Consider the following 25,518-nt stretch of genomic DNA (forward strand, 5'->3'; position numbering starts at 1 on the left):
ACTTAAATTGAGACAAACTTTAACTCAGAGAAAGGAAAATAAAAAAAAGGGTTAAAAAAGTTCATCAAAAAAGGAGATTAAAAAAATTAAAAAAAAAAGAAAAAAAAAAAGAAAGTTAGATTACCTGTGGTCCAAGGAAGCCACCAGTTAAGGTCTTTCTGGAACAGTATACTCTTGCTCAATACTATACCTGGCACCAAATTGTTACTCATTTTTATTATTTCATATTTAACTAGAGAATGAGCCCGCGGGATGCACAAAAATAAATAAATTGAACTTAATGATACAATAATTTATAATTATTTTTTAGCAAAACTAAATTAAAAAAAGAATGCTTTGTCATAATAACATATGAATGCTCCTATCTTAGAACCAAATTTGCATTCATGAAAATACTAGTTAAAATTAACTATTTAAACAATGTCACGTGTCACCATAAAATCTTACAGTATCGTAAAATGAAAACTCACTAATGTGCTTTTCATTCCTTACTGAATGTACTATTCCTATACTTGGTAGGAAAAAAAAAAAGAAATTACACTAAAAATCTGCATTGATAAATGCAACACACTGGTTCATTATGCCTTTTTACTCTGGAAATATACACATCATTTTCATTATCATGTTGCCTCATGCATATGGAAGGAAAAAAACGCGTGTGAGTGTGTGACCCTTGTAATGATGACATTAACAATTTATAAATGAATACATATATGAGAAATCAGCATATTTAGTTAATAACTTTTATTCAAATATCAAAACATATACATATAATCTGGTCAGACAAATTCGCGAATTCTCTATATGGTAATTAATTAGGGAAATTAGATTTTGTTAGTGACAAATGATGAACAACTGAGACATGAGTAAAATAATACTATAGTTAAGAAAGATACACAATGATTAAATATTAGAGTAAGATTAGAAAAGGTGTGAAAAAGATTATAATTCTGCAAGCTACATAGTGAAGGATTATATAGATTATAATTTGATTTCACTTTTAGTATAATAGTATCACCATCAATATGAATTTACAATACAATATTGTTGCAGAATAATGTATGATATTATAATTAAGAATTGAAGAAATAGGAATAACCAAGTTTATAAATGTACTGTGTTATATATACCTTTCATAGAAATTACGTTGTACTTAATGTGATTTCTTAGAGTAATCAAAGCTTCTCTATTCCTATTCTTCAGATTAACCATTCATTTTTAGAAAATTAAACCATTAATCATGTATCAAATTTCTGATGTCAAAGATATTAGTCTATAATTTCTATGTAAAATAGCATTACTGACACAAATACTTTTTAACAACAGATTTCATTCAATTTAAGACTAAGGGATATCAACTTCCAATCATAAAAAAAATTATACCACATACGCATTCTAATATTACAGTTGGGAGTGTACTCACCCATGACGTTTCTTTAACCTCTTCTTCGCTTGATCACCCTTTGCTACTTTTCCATCACCAGATGATGCAGCATCCTCTGCTCCTACTCATTAGAATTTAGCTAAAAACAAACAGAATTATCAGCTAAAAGAGATTAAGATAGCGCAATTAAAAGATTATATTTCAGAAGAGGAGAGAAATTTCATCAGAAGGAACAAGGATATAGTGCGAGAAGAGGAGTGATGGCTCAAAAGATTCTGTAGTAACTTCCTGAAAGGAGGGAAAAAAAATTAGAACCAACAATGATATAAAATAGACACTTGTTCCTCAAAAAGTATAATTTCTAAATCTGTTCAGAAAGGAACACCTTGACTACCTTTTTTAGAGAGAAACCAATGATAAACCTTATTTATATAACGATATCAATGAACATAATATTATTTATTATTATTTTTTATAAACATGACCAAACAGATTTAGAAACTATGATCCTGGAAGAACATATGTCGACAAACAACAACAACATAAGCAATTAAATATAATTAGCTATTACTTAATAGTAAATTCTCAATATTAGTATATGTATAAACATAGCAGAACAGAACAACCATGAGCAATATTAGAACAAAAAGACCATGATATCAACAAAAGAGACAGAATAGAAAATATTTAATCATATATTTCCTTGTCAAATACAAAAACTTGGAAATTAAAATAAATAAAACCGTAATATAAAACTCCAAAATTAAAATATTCACATTTTGTAAAACACTATAAAAACAGAATAACACCAAACAAATAGAATAATACAGCCGAATAACACCAAACAAACAGAATCCACCACCACCTCGGTTATTGAATTTTATGGTATTTTTTAAAATATTCACATTTTGTATATTTTAATACACTATAAAATTTAATAATTAAATATTATACCAAAATTTTATCAATATTTAAAAAAATGCTCTATATATGTCAAAAATAATAATTAAAAACTGTTTGATAATTTATTTTTGTTAAAAACTCTACCCTCTAGAGTATTTAAGAATGAGTGAGTGAAAATAAGTGACTGCGGTGACTACATGACTACTGAAGCAGGAATGACTTCATTCACCGTTTTAATTTCCCACCATACAAATGACACCATCTTTGTTGAACGATGCGACCAATTTATTGTTCCCTTGCCAATGTTTCCGTCATTCTTGAGATTAGCATCAGAGATAACATTCTTCAAACCATCAACCGGCGTAATCCCAATCAGTGCTCTAAGATGAAGAACCTTGGCGAAATTCCGGGCCAACTTCTTGCTTGGGGTCACCGCCGATGGATTCACCGATTCCATGTACAAAAGTGTCACCAATATCTGAAACTCAAGATGAAAAATTGTGAAATGTGTTCAGTTCAAAAGTGTACCAAAATATGCAATAGTATGATTCACAAGGAGCCCATGATAAATAATAATAAAATTAACAAAGATGATGGTTATAATGATAAACATGTTCATGTGAATACACTATTAAAAAGAAAAGAATTTATAGAGAGAAAATAAGAAGGGTGATAGTGATGGAAATTGAAACCAATAAGAAGCTCATCACACAAAATTCAAGGTATGGTAATTAATTTTCTGTTAACTTCAATTTACGGTTCAGAATTTGAATATTTATTATTTATTGGTGAATTTAATAGAGATATTAAAAAATTTGGTGTTCAACATTTTTTTAATATTTTTTATTATATATTATTTATGAAAAATGGTTATTTTTTAAATTTAAACCAAAATAATTTTACTACCGAAAGAAAGGGGGTCCGAATTTAGGTGCAAGTGTATGTTTAGCAATGAAGAATCAAATGCATCACATCAATTTATTACATAATCCTCAACATCATACTTCATTCTTTTTTCTTTTTCTAATTATAGTATTCAATTTGGGGAGTTGTTATTGTGTGATTGATATACTTTTTCTTAATAAAGATCTCATAAAAAAATTCAACACTAGAGCAATGGCATCGTGATTTTGTGTTGAACTTTAGTTAAGAGAGTCAAAAGATGCAAAGGGTTTGGTCAAACTTGCACATAGGTTTTATGATGAAAAAAATCTACAACAATGGTACACTTGCAGAGTTTGATGTTTGCAAAATCAAATCATGAGTCCTTCTCCGCTAGTGTTAAAGTAATTAATTACATATGGCTGCTTTGAGAGTTGGTAGAAATTAAAGCTGCTGTTATATTGTTATGTGAGAAGTAAAGAAAATCAGACTAGCTATGTATGTATATATGTACAACAACTTAGACTACCTGATCATCATGTTCTTCATGCGGATATATATATACACTTAACCAAATTATTTAATTCATGCAGTAATTTATAGACATAAAATAGTATACCGTATATGCATTACGTACAGTACGCAGCAGTAGCACTACTTGAGTGAAATTTTGCATACACGATGCATGTGTATTAGGTGCAGCCACAAAATATATGTGAGGGCCCAACTTTGTAGCCTTTGTGTTTTGTTTTTAGGGGAACCAAGAAAACTTCACACTACTCTAACATAGTGTTGAATGTTGACTCCAATAATGCTTCTTCCAGGTACAATCTCCCTCCACTTGTTTAATGACTCAAATTAAACAGACAAGTTTATTCGGGTCAACATTCAACACTATGTTAGGTTCTTCCCCCTCAATGTCTAACTTAATAGAGGAGTAGAATTAATGGGTTTATCCTACAGAATTCTTGCAAGCGATCCTATTCATCAACCCTTCATCGTTCTAACGAGCAACCGAACACGAAACAAACACCTATTTAAATTATTAAACATAGCTAATAATAGTACTTTTTGGATAAATAATTTTCAGTCAGGATATCGAAAAAATAATAAATGTGATCGTAAAACAACAACCACATATAAATAAATAATTTAAAAATAGTGGCATGTTAATAAATTATAGTATACTGTTTAAAAAGTCAAAAGAAACAGAGTGACTAAATAAAGAGAGAGAAAAAATTATTTAAAAAAAATTATTTCAAGTACAATAAAAAAAGAGTATTATGTGGCACATTTTGATTATCAAATTAAAAATATATAATAAACTAGTTTTAATTATAATAAAAAATATTATGTGATATATTTTGATTGTTAAATGATCAACTAATAATTAGTAATAATATATAAAATAGCTAATGTGAGTAGAGAGGGAACATAGAAAAGAGAAGAGGAGAGAGAAGAGACTTCATTGATTTGTAAAATTTTTTTTTAATTAAATCGCAATTAGAAAGTGTTATATATATATTTTGGTTGTGAAATTAGTAATATGTAATAGATATAATAAATTATTAATAATATATATAAGAGATAGAGTGATAAAGGAGGAAGAGAAATAGAGAAACAGAAAAGGAGAGAGGTTTTCAATTTAAAAAAAAATATTTTTTAATTGTAAAAAAAGAATATTATGTGACATGTTTAGATAATAAGTTTTAGAAATTGTGGCATATTGATTAAAAACCTAAAAAAAATGAGTGAAGAAAAGAGGAAAAATTTATTAGTTTTGGAAAAAAAATATTATTTTAATTATAATAAAATAGAGTACAATGTGATAGATTTTGATTGTCATATTAACGATATATTTCAATTTTAATTGTAATAAAAAAATATTGTGTTATATTTTGATTGTTAAATTAATAACTAATATTAATATATAAAAAATTGTGGTAGATGAAAGAGGATAAAATATAAAAAAGACAAAAGAAAAATCTTAATTTAAAAAAAAAGAAATTTTTAATTTAATTACAATAAAAGTATATCAAGTATTATATTTTGATTATAAAATTATTATTTTAATTACAAAATCTACTATATAATTATTCTATAAGTCAGGTTTTACTTTAATTTGTTCTTCATTTTGGTAAAAAAAAAAAAAAAGTGCTCTTCATGTATTTAGTTTGTGGCAATTTTAACTAGAGCAGCAAATACATTCTCTTACTCAAGGTAGTTGGGCTCAAGCTAAGTTTTAAGCCAACCCTATAAGACGTGTGCATTTAATTTGCATAGCACATCAAGCAATTTTCTTCAGGTAAATATATCCCTTTGTTATTTTTTGTTGTTGTTCTCTTATTTGAATTTAATAAAACTTATTTATGATTGAATCAAGTGTTTTTTTTATTAGAATATATTTTATTTATGAATGCAATATTTTTTTTATATTAATATTAAAATTGGGCAATCAATAAAAATAATTAAAATGATACTAAAATATAAATTTATAATTTCATTTTTTTTGGACAAAAGTATTTTATATATGAAAAGGTCATTTAATATTTATAAATGATAAAATAATAAAAGATAAAATCTAAGTTTAAAGAAATAAAATAGATAAATTTTATATTAAATTAAAATTTTAGAGTGAGTTCAATATTCGATTATAAAAAATTTTAAATCATAAAAATAAAAATAAATTTAAATATTCTTACTTTTTAAATTTACACATAAAATATTACTAACACAATAAGATATTCTTTTTAAATAGTATATTATAAATAAAAAGTTTCACTTATTTTTTTCTCCTCCAACCAAACTTGTATTGCATTATATCCTATAAGATTCTGATTGATTAGAGTTTTAGGAGAATTTTAATATTATATTTATGAAACTTAACATGCTTCAATATGATTCTTACATTATATATAATCGATATGAAACTTAATATATTTATTTCATTTTACTTGATTATAGTTAATGGTATTTTAATATTTTTTTATTTTTCTTTGTATACACTACTTAATAAGATAATAATTTTATGGAGCCTTTTTTAATGAAAAAATAATAATATTTTCGAGAATTGTGAACCGAGCTTAATTTTCGTGAGCCGAGCTTGAGCTTGGTCTAACTTGACTCAGCTCAGCTCACTTCCAGCCCTACTCATCACCGCCCCTAACCATATTACTGCAGCCAACCACCTATAACCAGTTATATACAAAAAAAAATGCTTGAAGAATCACGCCGTTGTTCTGGACGGTCATATTCTCAACTGCTGCGGAAAAGTCATGCTAGCACTCATCGCTACCATCGACGACCTGCACCCATCAAGTACGCTGCCTTATGTTGCCGCTGCAACTTCTACGATAGCTCCGCCGTCGAGTTTTGTTGATAAAATCGCCACCAACCTCCTCCATGCCGAACTGGAGTTCCAACTTTGCCAATCTCCTATGTTTATCCCCACCTTTCCTTATCCAAAGGCTTGTCATCCCATTTTAGGTAAGAAACCACTAGCCGTAACGACCCAATTTTCAGTGCGTCATGATCATACTGAATTTCAGTGCGTCATGATCATACTGAAAATCGAGTGTTACCAACTTACTTAAAAAAACTTTAACTATTTACTATTAAGCCTATAATTGAATCAGCGCACTATCAGATTTTTGAAAAAAAAAACTTTTACTTTATAAAAAGATTTGCGTAGACAGCTAATTAAACATACACAAGCTACAATAAGGAATCAAATAAAACATACACAAGGCCAACATTATATATAAACATAACATATAGCAGAAATCATACATACATAAAAAGGTGATGTCATATATATCATAGGTTAGAGTACAACAACTCTTCACATCTTGCTACTATGTATAAAATCAACACTCCGGATCCTAGTCCATATAGGAAACCCCTAAGTTGGCGTCTGAAACTAGCCTAGTCAACTATGTACATCCTATTCTCTCAGTGAATCTAATCAAAACTAATTTAATGACTATAAATATATTCTCATATCTCGATTTTATAGATATCCAATAAATTAGTTTTAATAGTTAAAATTAAACATATCCAATAAATAATTTATAGATAATATATTAATAGTCATTAAATTCACATGACAATATATTTAAAATTATTGTATTTATTATAGTCATTGCCTGTAATTTGATCATTTCTATTAAAATATACTTAATAAATAAATCTATATTTATAGTTATTTTCTTTATATGACTTTGTGTAAAAAAAAAAAGACAATATTATTAAAATAGAAATGAAATAGCCATATATATATATGGATATCCAAACGATCACATACATTCATATTAATGCTATTCATGGTAAATTAATTGATTGAATGTGACGCTTTTGCAGTGGTGTTACTAAAGTGATGAATAATATTGTGGTAGCTTCGTTCAATGGAGTGTACCTACTATAGTGCTAAGGGAAAAAGAAAAAAGTATTTAGTTTTGTGATATCTAAATGCACATTATTGAATATCTATATATACATGAAGATTAATTACTTGGTGACCTTGTGATCGATCTTTTAAAATATACACAAATACGTTGAAAATATAAAATATACATTAAAAAAATTAAACAACACATATATTTATATACAAATATATAATGAATAATTTTAATGTATAAAATAAATAGATTTGATAAATAATATACTCTTTTAAGTCATGTATGTTTAATTAAAAAATAAATAATATAAATAATTAGCTTGATATATATATTGTTGTTTTCAATATATTAAATAATAAAATAAGATTTTTCCAAAAAAGAAGAAAGAATATAAGAGATAGGGTTAATTATAATAAAGGAAGATACAAATAAGGCCTCTTATTATATACATGAGTGTACTAAGTAATAAGAAGTGCAGAATGGGGTCAACGAGTATGTAGGAATGTAAATTGGTGGCCCATTATATATTTTGGTTGCATTTTCTAATACAGGATATCTTTTAACCCATGCAACTCTCATAAATAATAACACAAACTTTCACTTTTAAATTTTTATTCTGTTATTGGTACCAAATTTGTCGTCCATATTTAATTATTTTACTAATTAATCTTAGCTTCTTTTGAAAAGAAGAAATATGCTACCTCAACACGCTAATAAGATGATGGTCTTAATTGAGTATAATTAATTATTTATGGTAAAATAATTTTTTTTGTTTTAAATTTTACAACCTACTTTGGCCATATATACAGCAAGGCACATATTTTTTTCATCCTTTACTTCGACTATATTCTCTATATATTTTGAAAGATTTTGTTAAAAAATATGTTAATACCATAATAAAATTTTTTTTAAAATTATATACATATTATATTAAATATATAATTTTTTTTAAATTAAATACATATTTAATTTTAAAAAAATTATATATTTAATATAATATGTATATAATTTAAAAAAAAAAGAAGATTTTTTTAACTATGGTATTAACATATTTGTTAACAAAATCTTTCAAAATATATAGAGTATAGTCAGCATAGGATGAAAAAAATATGTGCTTTACTGTAGGTTGTAAAATTTAAAACAAAAAAGAGATTGTTTTACCATAAATAATTAATTTTACTCAATTAAAACCACCATCTTATTAGCGTGTTGAGGTAGCATATTTCTTCATTTCAAACAAGCTAAGATTAATGAGTAAAATAATTAAATATAAACGACAAATTTAATATCAATAACAGAATAAAAATTTAAAAGTGGAAGTTTGTGTTACTATATATGAGAGTTGCATAGGTTAAACGATACCCTGTATTAGAAATTAGAAAATGCCACCTTATACCTACAAGCATAATATGAATGTATAGCATTAATATGAATGTATGTGATAGTTTGGATATTCATATATATATGGCTATTTCATTTCTATTTTATAATATTGTCTTTTTTTTTACACAAAATCATATAAAGAAAATAACTATAAATATTGATTTATTTATTAAGTATATTTTAATAAAAATGATCAAATTACAGGCAATGACTATATAAATACAATAATTTTAAATATATTGCCATGTGAATTTAATAACTATTAATATATTATCTATAAATTAATTATTGGATATGTTTAATTTTAACTATTAAAACTAATTTAATAACTATAAATATAATCTCATATTTTTATATAAAAATTTGATTCTCATACTAAAGAAAAAATTTAAAAATCAGCAGAATTTATTATTTTTTATTAATATTTTTACTTTTTTAGTTATCAATCTAATTTTTTAGTCTAGCAATTTAATAATATACTGTCAGCTCATATTTTTAATATTATTAACTAACTGCTAACTAAAAATAATAAATTATACTAATTTTTTAATAATTTTCCGAGATTAAGTATATAACATCCATGACCTTTTTTATTTTATATAATGTGACGCTAACAATCTCATATAAACATAAAATACTATAACTTACCTAATTAATGACACAACAAATAAAAAATTATCATTTATATTAATTTTATGGATATCTTACACATAAACATTACTTTTCTAAAAAGGCTAATAATAATTATTTTTTCCTCAAAAAAAAATACTATTAACAATTTTATTAATATCTTATTTAAGCAAGTCTCTGATTTATGTCATTTTATAAAAATAAGTCAATTTGATTAAAAAGAAAATTTAAATAGAACAGATTTATAACCAAATTCTTTTAAGAATATTTATGTAATTTTACATTTCAAATATTTTAGTGAAATAAATTACCAATTTTTTATTAGCCTTATAACTAATAAGTAATATACCTGAATATCACCATTTTTTGCTCTATTAATAAATTAATTTCTACTACTAAGTTAGCTAGCAATTTTTTAATTAAAAAAAAAGGGGGAAAAAAAAAAGAAATAGAGTTAGCTAGGCACGAAGGTGAAAGAGAAAAGAAGGAAGGAAACATAGTTCGCAGAAAAAGATGTGTGGGTCATAGAAAGAGAAAGAGAGAGAGTGAAGGGAATGGCAGCTTCATTATGCTTTTCAAAGTTTTACTTTTACTCTTTTGTTAACACCCCATTCTGTGTTACTCATCCTATAAACTATAAAGTTCTTATTGCTTCCATCACCCCATATTTACACAATAATAATAATAATAATAATAATTATAATAATAATACCTTCCAATAGTAATATTTTATACACATATTAACACCTAAACATACTTAAAATATTAATATAATTTTAATTGTTAATGTCAATTAATAAATAATGTATATTTTTTATAATTAAAATTGCTAATACATATATATTTTAAAAATATTTAAAAATTTTCCTATCATATAAGATAATCATCATAACAAAGTTTATCTCTTCTTCTAAATAATCACATAATATAATTATATATAAGGTTTAACTTAATTTCACATAAACCCTATATATAGTCAAATTAATAAAAGTGTAGCCCTAACTATTTTAACTAGAAGTAATACAAATATAAATATATATAATTAAAAATTTAATTTTGATATATTTTTATGGAAAATTTTGGCTAATTATGACTGAAAATTTTTTGTTGCCAAACTTTTTTCCATCACAATATATAGTGTGAGTGAGGATGCCAAATTCAAAATAAACGACATTTATAATTAAAATCTTATCGTAACGGATAAGGTTAAAAGGGATTCTAGCTGTATTGAAAGAAAACCTAATAAATTAATACATGGAGAGATCATTTTTATTTTCTCACAAAATCTTAAGAGTGATAGAAAATACGAAAATTTTAAAAAATAAAAACTCTAATCAAAAGTGAACTGGTTATAAAACCTATTGCACAGAGACAATCTTAAAAATCGAATCCGAGATATGATGCTTAAATAACTCAAACAAAACCACTTGTGCCCGCTTGGACATTGTAACTAAGCTAGTTGTACTTTGGAGGACTTGGAAGAGTCAACAATTGTTGAATTGTCCTCAATAACATCTGGTGAGTGGTGACATATTCCTTCTCTCATCACAAGATAAAAGAACCTTGATTATTTTCCCCCATAAGCCAATGGTCAACGAAAAAAAATAAATTGAAAACTAATTATAAATAGGGGCATGGTCCCAAGAGCATTCCCTGTTTAATAGGGTGATAAAAGAAAAAGAATGGTCCCAAGAGCATTCCCTGTTTAATCTATCATGATTAATGATGAGAATCATTTCTGGGTCAAAAATGCGAACAATACCTAAATTCAGGAATTACAGCTGGAAATGTGGACAAGACAAGGTGTACATCATACTCGATCTTATATTGATAAAGTGATGTGTATAGGAAAAATAAGTTATAAAAAAAATATTTCCCTTTTGTAACATGCTTAATAGTATATGCTTTTTGTTCATTATTTGATAATAACATGTGATTTATTTGCCTTCTTGTTTAGATTTATCTGTCTAATGGAAGTTTAAGTAGAAAGTTTGCTAAAGTTGCTATATTTTGATAGTTCTTACTTATTTGTATTCTCTTTTATGCATGTTATCTGGGTGTATATTTTGAGCTACCTACCTACTTTTATTGTTCTTTTTAGAGAATTAATATATAAAAAAAGAATATAACTATTATCTATATTAATATCTAGTAAACTTTATACTAATTTTTATACTTGCCGATGTCTAAAATAATAGTATGCTAAAAAAACATAGATAAATTCTCTCTATAAGGTGAAATGTGGATTTTGAAAGCTCTAGAGTAGGAAATTTTTCTTTTTTTTTTTGTTCTTCATGCACAAAGTCCCTTATATATATGTATGCCTACCATAAAAGGTGTCAAAAAGTGGTTGCTAACAAGAACAAATAGGAAGCAAGAGTTGAAAAAGAATATCAATGGCAAGATCTAAAGATGCATTAAAGTTCAGACTTGTAGTTTATCCACGAAATTCTAGGCATCTTATAGTTATATTATAAGATGAATCAGCAATTAAAATTGAAATTGGCCACTTGAAATTATCAAAAAAACAAAGAACACTGTTTCATACGATGAAAAAGCTAAACTTTAAGCAACAATTTAATCACATCCTCCCCCAGCAAATAAAAAAACTTTATTGTGAAATCCCAACCGTGAAGAAGAATGAAGGGAGCCCAACAAATGAAAAAGAACTAAAAAGGGGAAGGAGGAACAGAGATGTTATAACCTTTGTATCAGACCAACAAACACTTGGTGTGCGTGCTGTTTCAATGCCAGCAAAAGTCTCCTTCTGCTTTGTTTCTAAAGTACTCTCTGTGTTTCTTCTATGATGGTTCCTCTGAACCTTCGGAGAAACTTGTCCCTTGGAGAAGAAAAGAGAAGAGAGAGTAAATGTGTTTGTGGTAGAGTGCAGTATTTCTATACCCTCCCCTCTCCTCCCTTTGTATAAAATTTGAAGAAACGGAGAGAAGTCGGAGTGGAGAGTAATGGAGAGTGAATGAATGTGGAAGTATGGGTAAACTCTAACTCTGCTTTGTGGTAGAGACGTGCGTTAAATATAAGACTTCAATATTCAATCATAAATTGCCACATCAGTAAAATTACCTTACTTCCGCGGTGTATGAACACGTTTGTATACACTTCTCTTGTACACCTTTCAAGTTAGTTATACAAAATGAACGATATGAAGTCAAAACAAAAAATGTTTTTTATATCACAAAAAAAAAGTTTATAAGAAAGGTGTAAACAAAAAATGGTTCAAATATCATTTCTAAGGGGTAAAAAGAAAAGAAAGGAATGCATCAACTCAACCATCGACTAACTTTGAAATCTTGCAATTAGAACCATGTAATTGGATGGAAATATAAAAAATTTTTACAATATATTGTATCAAAAAAAAAAATTTTTCTTGTAAACACATTATAGTTGGTGACTTGGTGTGAATCATAAGACCATAGGATTCCCTTAGTAACTGCATATTCAAGATCAAAAAGATTATTATTGCTATAAAGTAAGATAGTACTTGACATAGGCCAAATCAAAGTGAATATCTGACAAGAACTTCCAACTTTAGCATCATTACATTTTTGAAAATTTATCAGCACATGGGAGAAAAATGCTTCAAGTACATTTACTGGGATATATTGCCTTACATACTGTAGGTGAGGCAACTATACAAAAATAAATTAAACTAACTATAATAATCTAAATAAATTCTGAAATATGTACAAATTATAAATAGTCTTTTGTATAAATATGTATAAGTGTTAAGTGTATGGTGGGTTCCTTTGGTGGGGTTCACATTTCAAAATATCCATTTGTGACATACATTCACATGGCTATGATAAAAAAAAAAATCAAAACCATACAAGATGAGATTCTCTAGTCTCTAGAGCTTTCAAAATCCACATTTCACCTTATAGAGAGAATTTATCTATGTTTTTTTAGCATACTATTATTTTAGACATCGGCAAGTATAAAAATTAGTATAAAGTTTACTAGATATTAATATAGATAATAGTTATATTCTTTTTTTATACATTAATTCTCTAAAAAGAACAATAAAAGTAGGTAGATAGCTCAAAATATACACCCAGATAACAAGCATAAAAGAGAATACAAACAAGTAAGAACTATCAAAATATAGCAACTTTAGCAAACTTTCTACTTAAACTTTCATTAGACAGATAAATCTAAACAAGAAGGCAAATAAATCACATGTTATTATCAAATAATGAACAAAAAGCATATACTATTAAGCATGTTACAAAAGGGAAATATTTTTTTTATAACTTATTTTTCCTATACACATCACTTTATCAATATAAGATCGAGTATGATGTACACCTTGTCTTGTCCACATTTCCAGCTGTAATTCCTGAATTTAGGTATTGTTCGCATTTTTGACCCAGAAATGATTCTCATCATTAATCATGATAGATTAAACAGGGAATGCTCTTGGGACCATTCTTTTTCTTTTATCACCCTATTAAACAGGGAATGCTCTTGGGACCATGCCCCTATTTATAATTAGTTTTCAATTTATTTTTTTCCGTTGACCATTGGCTTATGGGGAAAAATAATTAAGGTTCCTTTATCTTGTGATGAGAGAAGGAATATGTCACCACTCACCAGATGTTATTGAGGACAATTCAACAATTGTTGACTCTTCCAAGTCCTCCAAAGTACAACTAGCTTAGTTACAATGTCCAAGCGGGCACAAGTGGTTTTGTTTGAGTTATTTAAGCACCATATCTCGGATTCGATTTTTAAGATTGTCTCTGTGCAATAGGTTTTATAACCAGTTCACTTTTGATTAGAGTTTTTATTTTTTAAAATTTTCGTATTTTCTATCACTCTTAAGATTTTGTGAGAAAATAAAAATGATCTCTCCATGTATTAATTTATTAGGTTTTCTTTCAATACAGCTAGAATCCCTTTTAACCTTATCCGTTACGATAAGATTTTAATTATAAATGCCGTTTATTTTGAATTTGGCATCCTCACTCACACTATATATTGTGATGGAAAAAAGTTTGGTAACAAAAAATTTTCAGTCATAATTAGCCAAAATTTTCCATAAAAATATATCAAAATTAAATTTTTAATTATATATATTTATATTTGTATCACTTCTAGTTAAAATAGTTAGGGCTACACTTTTGTTAATTTGACTATATATAGGGTTTATGTGAAATTAAGTTAAACCTTATATATAATTATATTATGTGATTATTTAGAAGAAGAGATAAACTTTGTTATGATGATTATATTATATGATAGGAAAATTTTTAAATATTTTTAAAATATATATGTATTAGCAATTTTAATTATAAAAAATATACATTATTTATTAATTGACATTAACAATTAAAATTATATTAATATTTTAAGTATGTTTAGGTGTTAATATGTGTATAAAATATTACTATTGGAAGGTATTATTATTATTATTATTATTATTATTATTATTATTATTATTATTATTATTGTGTAAATGTGGGGTGATGGAAGCAATAAGAACTTTATAGTTTATAGGATGAGTAACACAGAATGGGGTGTTAACAAAAGAGTAAAAGTAAAACTTTGAAAAGCATAATAAAGCTGCCATTCCCTTCACTCTCTCTCTTTCTCTTTCTATGACCCACACATCTTTTTCTGCAAACTATGTTTCCTTCCTTCTTTTCTCTTTCACCTTCGTGCCTAGCTAACTCTATTTCTTTTTTTTTTCCCCTTTTTTTTTAATTAAAAAATTGCTAGCTAACTTAGTAGTAGAATTTAATTTATTAATAGAGCAAAAAATGGTGATATTCAGGTATATTACTTATTAGTTATAAGGCTAATAAAAAATTGGTAATTTATTTCACTAAAATATTTGAAATGTAAAATTACATAAATATTCTTAATAGAATTTGGTTATAAATCTGTTCTATTTAAATTTTCTTTTTAATCAAATTGACTTATTTTTATAAAATGACATAAATCAGAGACTTGCTTAAATAAGATATCAATAAAATTGTTAATAGTATTTTTTTTTTTGAGGAAAAAATAATTATTATTAGCCTTTTTAGAAAAGTAATGTTTATGTGTAAGATATCCATAAAATTAATATAAATGATAATTTTTTATTTGTTGTGTCATTAATTAGGTAAGTTATAGTATTTTATGTTTATATGAGATTGTTAGCGTCACATTATATAAAATAAAAAAGGTCATGGATGTTATATACTTAATCTCGGAAAATTATTAAAAAAATAGTATAATTTATTATTTTTAGTTAGCAGTTAGTTAATAATATTAAAAATATGAGCTGACAGTATATTATTAAATTGCTAGACTAAAAAATTAGATTGATAACTAAAAAAGTAAAAATATTAATAAAAAATAATAAATTCTGCTGATTTTTAAATTTTTTCTTTAGTATGAGAATCAAATTTTTATATAAAAATATGAGATTATATTTATAGTTATTAAATTATTTTTAATAGTTAAAATTAAACATATCCAATAATTAATTTATAGATAATATATTAATAGTTATTAAATTCACATGGCAATATATTTAAAATTATTGTATTTATATAGTCATTGCTTGTAATTTGATCATTTTTATTAAAATATACTTAATAAATAAATCAATATTTATAGTTATTTTCTTTATATGACTTTGTGTAAAAAAAAAGACAATATTATAAAATAGAAATGAAATAGCCATATATATATGAATACCCAAACTATCACATACATTCATATTAATGCTATACATTCATATTATGCTTGTAGGTATAAGGTGGCATTTTCTAATTTCTAATACAGGGTATCGTTTAACCTATGCAACTCTCATATATAGTAACACAAACTTCCACTTTTAAATTTTTATTCTGTTATTGATATTAAATTTGTCGTTTATATTTAATTATTTTACTCATTAATCTTAGCTTGTTTGAAATGAAGAAATATGCTACCTCAACACGCTAATAAGATGGTGGTTTTAATTGAGTAAAATTAATTATTTATGGTAAAACAATCTCTTTTTTGTTTTAAATTTTACAACCTACAGTAGAGCACATATTTTTTTCATCCTTTGCTGACTATACTCTATATATTTTGAAAGATTTTGTTAACAAATATGTTAATACCATAGTTAAAAAAATCTTCTTTTTTTTTAAATTATATACATATTATATTAAATATATAATTTTTTTTAAATTAAATATGTATTTAATTTAAAAAAAATTATATATTTAATATAATATGTATATAATTTTAAAAAAAAAATTTACTATGGTATTAACATATTTGTTAACAAAATCTTTCAAAATATATAGAGAATATAGTCGAAGTAAAGGATGAAAAAAATATGTGCCTTGCTATATATATGGCCAAAGTAAGTTGTAAAATTTAAAACAAAAAAAATTATTTTACCATAAATAATTAATTATACTCAATTAAGACCATCATCTTATTAGCGTGTTGAGGTAGCATATTTCTTCTTTTCAAAACAAGCTAAGATTAATTAGTAAAATAATTAAATATGGACGACAAATTTGGTACCAATAACAGAATAAAAATTTAAAAGTGAAAGTTTGTGTTATTATTTATGAGAGTTGCATGGGTTAAACGATATCCTGTATTAGAAAATGCAACCTTATACCTACAACCATAATGTTAAACCAAAATATATAATGGGCCACCAATTTGCATTCCTACATACTCGTTGACCCCATTCTGCACTTCTTATTACTTAGTACACTCATGTATATAATAAAAGGCCTTATTTGTATCTTCCTTTATTATAATTAACCCTATCTCTTATATTCTTTCTTCTTTTTTGGAAAAATCTTATTTTATTATTTAATATATTGAAAACAACAATATATATATCAAGCTAATTATTTATATTATTTATTTTTTAATTAAACATACATGACTTAAAAGAGTATATTATTTATCAAATCTATTTATTTTATACATTAAAATTATTCATTATATATTTGTATATAAATATATGTGTTGTTTAATTTTTTTAATGTATATTTTATATTTTTAACGTATTTGTGTATATTTTAAAAGATCGATCACAAGGTCACCAAGTAATTAATCTTCATGTATATATAGATATTCAATAATGTGCATTTAGATATCACAAAACTAAATACTTTTTTCTTTTTCCCTTAGCACTATAGTAGGTACACTCCATTGAACGAAGCTACCACAATATTATTCATCACTTTAGTAACACCACTGCAAAAGCGTCACATTCAATCAATTAATTTACCATGCATAGCATTAATATGAATGTATGTGATCGTTTGGATATCCATATATATATATGGCTATTTCATTTCTATTTTAATAATATTGTCTTTTTTTTTTACACAAAGTCATATAAAGAAAATAACTATAAATATAGATTTATTTATTAAGTATATTTTAATAGAAATGATCAAATTACAGGCAATGACTATAATAAATACAATAATTTTAAATATATTGTCATGTGAATTTAATGACTATTAATATATTATCTATAAATTATTTATTGGATATGTTTAATTTTAACTATTAAAACTAATTTATTGGATATCTATAAAATCGAGATATGAGAATATATTTATAGTCATTAAATTAGTTTTGATTAGATTCACTGAGAGAATAGAATGTACATAGTTGACTAGGCTAGTTTCAGACGCCAACTTAGGGGTTTCCTATATGGACTAGGATCCGGAGTGTTGATTTTATACATAGTAGCAAGATGTGAAGAGGTGTTGTACTCTAACCTATGATATATATGACATCACCTTTTTATGTATGTATGATTTATGCTATATGTTATGTTTATATATAATGTTGGCCTTGTGTATGTTTTATTTGATTCCTTATTGTAGCTTGTGTATGTTTAATTAGCTGTCTACGCAAATCTTTTTATAAAGTAAAAGTTTTTTTTTTTCAAAAATCTGATAGTGCGCTGATTCAATTATAGGCTTAATAGTAAATAGTTAAAGTTTTTTTAAGTAAGTTGGTAACACTCGATTTTCAGTATGATCATGACGCACTGAAATTCAGTATGATCATGACGCACTGGAAATTGGGTCGTTACGGCTAGTGGTTTCTTACCTAAAATGGGATGACAAGCCTTTGGATAAGGAAAGGTGGGGATAAACATAGGAGATTGGCAAAGTTGGAACTCCAGTTCGGCATGGAGGAGGTTGGTGGCGATTTTATCAACAAAACTCGACGGCGGAGCTATCGTAGAAGTTGCAGCGGCAACATAAGGCAGCGTACTTGATGGGTGCAGGTCGTCGATGGTAGCGATGAGTGCTAGCATGACTTTTCCGCAGCAGTTGAGAATATGACCGTCCAGAACAACGGCGTGATTCTTCAAGCATTTTTTTTTTGTATATAACTGGTTATAGGTGGTTGGCTGCAGTAATATGGTTAGGGGCGGTGATGAGTAGGGCTGGAAGTGAGCTGAGCTGAGTCAAGTTAGACCAAGCTCAAGCTCGGCTCACGAAAATTAAGCTCGGTTCACAATTCTCGAAAATATTATTATTTTTCATTAAAAAAGGCTCCATAAAATTATTATCTTATTAAGTAGTGTATACAAAGAAAAATAAAAAAATATTAAAATACCATTAACTATAATCAAGTAAAATGAAATAAATATATTAAGTTTCATATCGATTATATATAATGTAAGAATCGTATAGAAGCATATTAAGTTTCATAAATATAATATTAAAATTCTCCTAAAACTCTAATCAATCAGAATCTTATAGGACTCATCCAGTATAATGCAATACAAGTTTGGTTGGAGGAGAAAAAAATAAGTGAAACTTTTTATTTATAATACACTATTTAAAAAGAATATCTTATTGTGTTAGTAATATTTTATGTGTAGATTTAAAAAGTAAGAATATTTAAATTTATTTTTATTTTTATGATTTAAAATTTTTTATAATCGAATATTGAACTCACTCTAAAATTTTAATTTAATATAAAATTTATCTATTTTATTTCTTTAAACTTAGATTTTATCTTTTATTATTTTATCATTTATAAATATTAAATGACCTTTTCATATATAAAATACTTTTGTCCAAAAAAAATGAAATTATAAATTTATATTTTAGTATCATTTTAATTATTTTTATTGATTACCCAATTTTAATATTAATATAAAAAAAAATATTGCATTCATAAATAAAATATATTCTAATAAAAAAACACTTGATTCAATCATAAATAAGTTTTATTAAATTCAAATAAGAGAACAACAACAAAAAATAACAAAGGGATATATTTACCTGAAGAAAATTGCTTGATGTGCTATGCAAATTAAATGCACACGTCTTATAGGGTTGGCTTAAAACTTAGCTTGAGCCCAACTACCTTGAGTAAGAGAATGTATTTGCTGCTCTAGTTAAAATTGCCACAAACTAAATACATGAAAAGCACTTTTTTTTTTTACCAAAATGAAGAACAAATTAAAGTAAAACCTGACTTATAGAATAATTATATAGTAGATTTTGTAATTAAAATAATAATTTTATAATCAAAATATAATACTTGATATACTTTTATTGTAATTAAATTAAAAAAAAAATTTTTAAATTAAGATTTTTCTTTTGTCTTTTTTATATTTTATCCTCTTTCATCTACCACAATTTTTTATATATTAATATTAGTTATTAATTTAACAATCAAAATATAACACAATATTTTTTTATTACAATTAAAATTGAAATATATCGTTAATATGACAATCAAAATCTATCACATTGTACTCTATTTTATTATAATTAAAATAATATTTTTTTCCAAAACTAATAAATTTTCCCTCTTTTCTTCACTCATTTTTTTTTAGGTTTTTAATCAATATGCCACAATTTCTAAAACTTATTATCTAAACATGTCACATAATATTCTTTTTTTACAATTAAAAAATATTTTTTTTAAATTGAAACCTCTCTCCTTTTCTGTTTCTCTATTTCTCTTCCTCCTTTATCACTCTATCTCTTATATATATTATTAATAATTTATTATATCTATTACATATTACTAATTTCACAACCAAAATATATATATAACACTTTCTAATTGCGATTTAATTAAAAAAAAAATTTACAAATCAATGAAGTCTCTCCTCTCTCCTCTTCTCTTTTCTATGTTCCCTCTCTACTCACATTAGCTATTTTATATATTATTACTAATTATTAGTTGATCATTTAACAATCAAAATATATCACATAATATTTTTTATTATAATTAAAACTAGTTTATTATATATTTTTAATTTGATAATCAAAATGTGCCACATAATACTCTTTTTTTATTGTACTTGAAATAATTTTTTTTAAATAATTTTTTTTCTCTCTTTATTTAGTCACTCTGTTTCTTTTGACTTTTTAAACAGTATACTATAATTTATTAACATGCCACTATTTTTAAATTATTTATTTATATGTGGTTGTTGTTTTACGATCACATTTATTATTTTTTCGATATCCTGACTGAAAATTATTTATCCAAAAAGTACTATTATTAGCTATGTTTAATAATTTAAATAGGTGTTTGTTTCGTGTTCGGTTGCTCGTTAGAACGATGAAGGGTTGATGAATAGGATCGCTTGCAAGAATTCTGTAGGATAAGCCCATTAATTCTACTCCTCTATTAAGTTAGACATTGAGGGGGAAGAACCTAACATAGTGTTGAATGTTGACCCCAATAAGCTTGTCTGTTTAATTTGAGTCATTAAACAAGTGGAGGGAGATTGTACCTGGAAGAAGCATTATTGGGGTCAACATTCAACACTATGTTAGAGTAGTGTGAAGTTTTCTTGGTTCCCCTAAAAACAAAACACAAAGGCTACAAAGTTGGGCCCTCACATATATTTTGTGGCTGCACCTAATACACATGCATCGTGTATGCAAAATTTTACTCAAGTAGTGCTACTGCTGCGTACTGTACGTAATGCATATACGGTATACTATTTTATGTCTATGAATTACTGCATGAATTAAATAATTTGGTTAAGTGTATATATATATCCGCATGAAGAACATGATGATCAGGTAGTCTAAGTTGTTGTACATATATACATACATAGCTAGTCTGATTTTCTTTACTTCTCACATAACAATATAACAGCAGCTTTAATTTCTACCAACTCTCAAAGCAGCCATATGTAATTAATTACTTTAACACTAGCGGAGAAGGACTCATGATTTGATTTTGCAAACATCAAACTCTGCAAGTGTACCATTGTTGTAGATTTTTTTCATCATAAAACCTATGTGCAAGTTTGACCAAACCCTTTGCATCTTTTGACTCTCTTAACTAAAGTTCAACACAAAATCACGATGCCATTGCTCTAGTGTTGAATTTTTTTATGAGATCTTTATTAAGAAAAAGTATATCAATCACACAATAACAACTCCCCAAATTGAATACTATAATTAGAAAAAGAAAAAAGAATGAAGTATGATGTTGAGGATTATGTAATAAAGTGATGTGATGCATTTGATTCTTCATTGCTAAACATACACTTGCACCTAAATTCGGATCCCCTTTCTTTCGGAAGTAAAGTTATTTTGGTTTAAATTTAAAAAATAACCATTTTTCATAAATAATATATAATAAAAAATATTAAAAAAATGTTGAACACCAAATTTTTTAATATTTCTATTAAATTCACCAATAAATAATAAATATTCAAATTCTGAACCGTAAATTGAAGTTAACAGAAAATTAATTACCATACCTTGAATTTTGTGTGATGAGCTTCTTATTGGTTTCAATTTCCATCACTATCACCATTCTTTTTCAAACCTTCAATTCCATCTTTTTCCCATACTTCACATTCATTCACTCTCCACTTACTCCCCGACCCCTCTTCGTTTCTTCTCCAAATTTTATATAAAGAGAGGAGAGGATATAGAAATATAGCACTCTACCACAAACACATTTACTCTCCGTTTCTTTACTTCATCTCCGTTTCTCTGCATTCTATAAGAAAAAATAGTTTACATCAATTTTGTGATTTTTGGTCAAATAAAGCATTATTGAAATGTCTGTAAGAGTGAAATGTATTATGTTCTTATTCTTGTTGGTTGTGCTACAACCACTTTCCATCAAAGGTAGGTCAACGGTTTATGTAAAAAATAATGTAGAGGGCAATTTGAATCTCACCATTCACTGCAAATCTAAAAATGATGATCTTGGACCAGTGGTTTTCAACCCAAATCAATCCTATCGGTTTACTTTCTCCTAATTTCTTCCCCCACAACATTATTTTTTTGCACTTTTTTGTTGGACAGGTTCATGTCATTGGTTTGACATATATGAAACTGTCCAATGAAAAAGTGCAAAAAAAATAATGTTGTACAGAAAAAATTAGGATTCAAATTGCCCTCTACATTATTTTTTACATAAACCGTACATAAACCGTTGACCTACCCTTGATGGAAGGTGGTTGTAGCACAACCAACAAGAATAAGAACATGATACATTTCACTCTTGCAGACATTTTCAGTAATGCTTTATTTAACCAAAAACCACAAAATTGTTGTAAACTATTTTTTCTGGTAGAATACAAAGAAACGGAGATGATGTAAAGAAACGAAGAATAAATGTGTTTGTGGTAGAGAGCAGTGTACCCTCCCCTCCCTTTATATAAAATTTGGAAAAAAAACGGAAAGGGATCGGGGGAGTAGTAGAGAGTAAATGAATGGGGAGTAGTAGAGAGTAAATGAATGTGAAGTATAGGGAAAAGATGGAATTGAAGGTATGAAAGAGAAGGGTGATAGTGATGGAAATTGAAACCAATAAGAAGCTCATCACACAAAATTCAAGGTATGGTAATTAATCTTCTATTAAACTTCAATTTACGGTTTAGAATTTGAATATTTATTATTTTTTTGTAAGTTTAATAGAGATATTAAAAAAAGTTGGTGTTCAACCTTTTTTTTATATTTTTCATTATATATTATTTATTATATATGGTTATTTTTTAAAATTTAAACCAAAATAACTTTTCTACCGAAAGATAGGGGATCGGGATTTAGGTGCAAGTGTATGTTTTTAGTAATGGAGAATACAAGTGTATGTTTACTACATAATCAAATGCATCACATCACTTTACTATATAATCCTCAACATCATACTTGCTCTATTCTTTTTTCTTTTTCTAATCACAGTATTCAATTTGGGGAGTTGTTATTATGTGATTGATATACTTTCTCTTAATAATGATCTCATGAAGAAATTCATCATCAATGGCCCGTCACCATCATAATTCTCTATTTCCAACATTAAAGCAATGGTATCGTGTTAGTCTCTCACTTTTGATTAGATTCACTAAGAGAATAGAATGTACATAATTGACTAGGTTAGTTTCGAATTCCAATTTAGGAGTTTTCTATATAGACTAGATCCGGAGTGTTGATTTTATACATAATAGCAAGATGTGAAGAGTTGTTGTATCCTAACCTATGATATATATGACATCACCTTTATATGTATGCATGATTTATGCTATATGTTATATTTATATATAATGTTGGCCTTGTGTATGTTTTATTTGATTTCTTATTGTAGCTTGTGTATGTTTAATTAGCTATCTACGCAAATCTTTTTATAAAGTAAAAGTTTTTTTTTTAAAAAAATCCGATAGTGCGCTGATTCAATTACAGTTTTTGGTAAGTTGGTAACACTCGATTTTTAGTATGATCATGACGCACTGAAATTCAATATGATCATGTCGCACTGGGTCGTTACGGCTAGTGGTTTCTTACCTAAAATGGGATGACAAGCCTTTGGATGCCATGTTGGGAGACAAGTTCTACAATTCCTTTTTCACGTTGTCCATTTGAATATGCACTTTCTCCGCTACACCTGTATCATTAAGCAAATAATAATAAAAAATAAAATAAATTTGAAATTAATAGATATACACATAGAATTACAGCGTAAATTTACCTACCCCCTCCCCCCTCCGTTGACAGATACGAAGATACTCATCGAGAGTCTTATGCGTGGATTGCCTTTCAATATCCCGGTATGCTCGAACCTCCTGCTTTTTCAGTGAACTTGCAGGGAACTTAGCACCCACATAACAAGAAGATTACAGTTACAGACCATTATCAGCAAATTAAAAAATAAAAAATAATAATTAAAAACTGTTTGATCATTTATTTTTGTTAAAAAGTCTAGACGGAGAGTATTTAAGAATGAGTGAGTGAAAATAAGTGACTGTGGTGACTACATCACTGCTGGAGCTGGAATAACTTCACTCACCGTTTAATTTCCCACCATACAAACGACTTCAATATTTAAGTGACTTCAATATTCAATCATAAATTGCCACATCAGTAAAAATGCGTTACTTCGGCGGTGTATGAACACGTTTGTATACACTTTTCTTGTACACCTTTCACCTTAGTTATACAAAATGATCGATATGAAGTCAGAAAAAAAATTGTTTTTTATATCACAAAAAAAAGTATATAAGAAAGGTGTAAACAAAAATGGTTCAAATATCATTTCTAAGGGGTAAAAAGAAAAGAAAAGAATACATCAACTCAACCATCTACTAACTTTGAAATCTTGCAATTAGAACCATGTAATTGGATGAAAATGTAAAAATTTTTTACAATATCTTGTATCAAAAAAAAATTTTTTTCCTTGTAAACACATTATAGTTGGTGACTTGGTGTGAATCATAAGAGATAAGACCATAGGATTCCCTTTAGTAACTGCAAATTCAAAATCAAAAAGATTATTATTGCTATAAAGTAAGATAGTACTTGACATAGGCCAAATCAAAGTGAATATCTGACAAGAACTTCCAACTTTAGCATCATTATTTGAAAATTTATCAGCACATGGGAGAAAAATGCTTCAAGTACATTTACTGGGATATATTGCCTTACATACTGTAGGTGAGGCAACTATACAAAAATA

General features: G+C 26.4%; 1 protein-coding gene across 17 annotated transcripts in view; it reads right to left on the reverse strand.

Moving 5' to 3' along the window:
* The window catches only part of LOC112744109 (uncharacterized), a 40,204-nt gene that overhangs the window by 12,205 nt on the left and 2,481 nt on the right, over window positions 1–25,518 (reverse strand). For 4 of the 17 annotated variants that reach the window (XM_072214950.1, XM_072214953.1, XM_072214954.1 and 1 more), the window contains 6 exons: window positions 24,539–24,655; window positions 24,351–24,450; window positions 12,661–12,709; window positions 12,284–12,418; window positions 2,517–2,765; window positions 1,436–1,672 (listed from right to left, as the gene is read on the reverse strand). In XM_072214950.1, the coding sequence (XP_072071051.1) occupies window positions 1,586–1,672; window positions 2,517–2,765; window positions 12,284–12,418; window positions 12,661–12,709; window positions 24,351–24,382 (552 nt within the window). In that variant the 5' untranslated portion in view covers window positions 24,383–24,450; window positions 24,539–24,655 and the 3' untranslated portion in view covers window positions 1,436–1,585. Of the gene's footprint in view, window positions 1–124; window positions 191–1,423; window positions 1,673–2,052; window positions 2,766–11,972; window positions 12,419–12,660; window positions 12,710–19,862; window positions 19,948–22,226; window positions 22,564–24,186; window positions 24,451–24,534; window positions 24,656–24,852; window positions 24,993–25,518 lie in introns of those variants that run through there. The other 13 variants (XM_072214956.1, XM_072214959.1, XM_072214955.1 and 10 more) reach the window with 12 other exon arrangements.

The sequence above is a fragment of the Arachis hypogaea genome, chromosome 14 (genome assembly GCF_003086295.3).
Source record: "Arachis hypogaea cultivar Tifrunner chromosome 14, arahy.Tifrunner.gnm2.J5K5, whole genome shotgun sequence".
Classification (NCBI taxonomy): domain Eukaryota; kingdom Viridiplantae; phylum Streptophyta; class Magnoliopsida; order Fabales; family Fabaceae; genus Arachis; species Arachis hypogaea.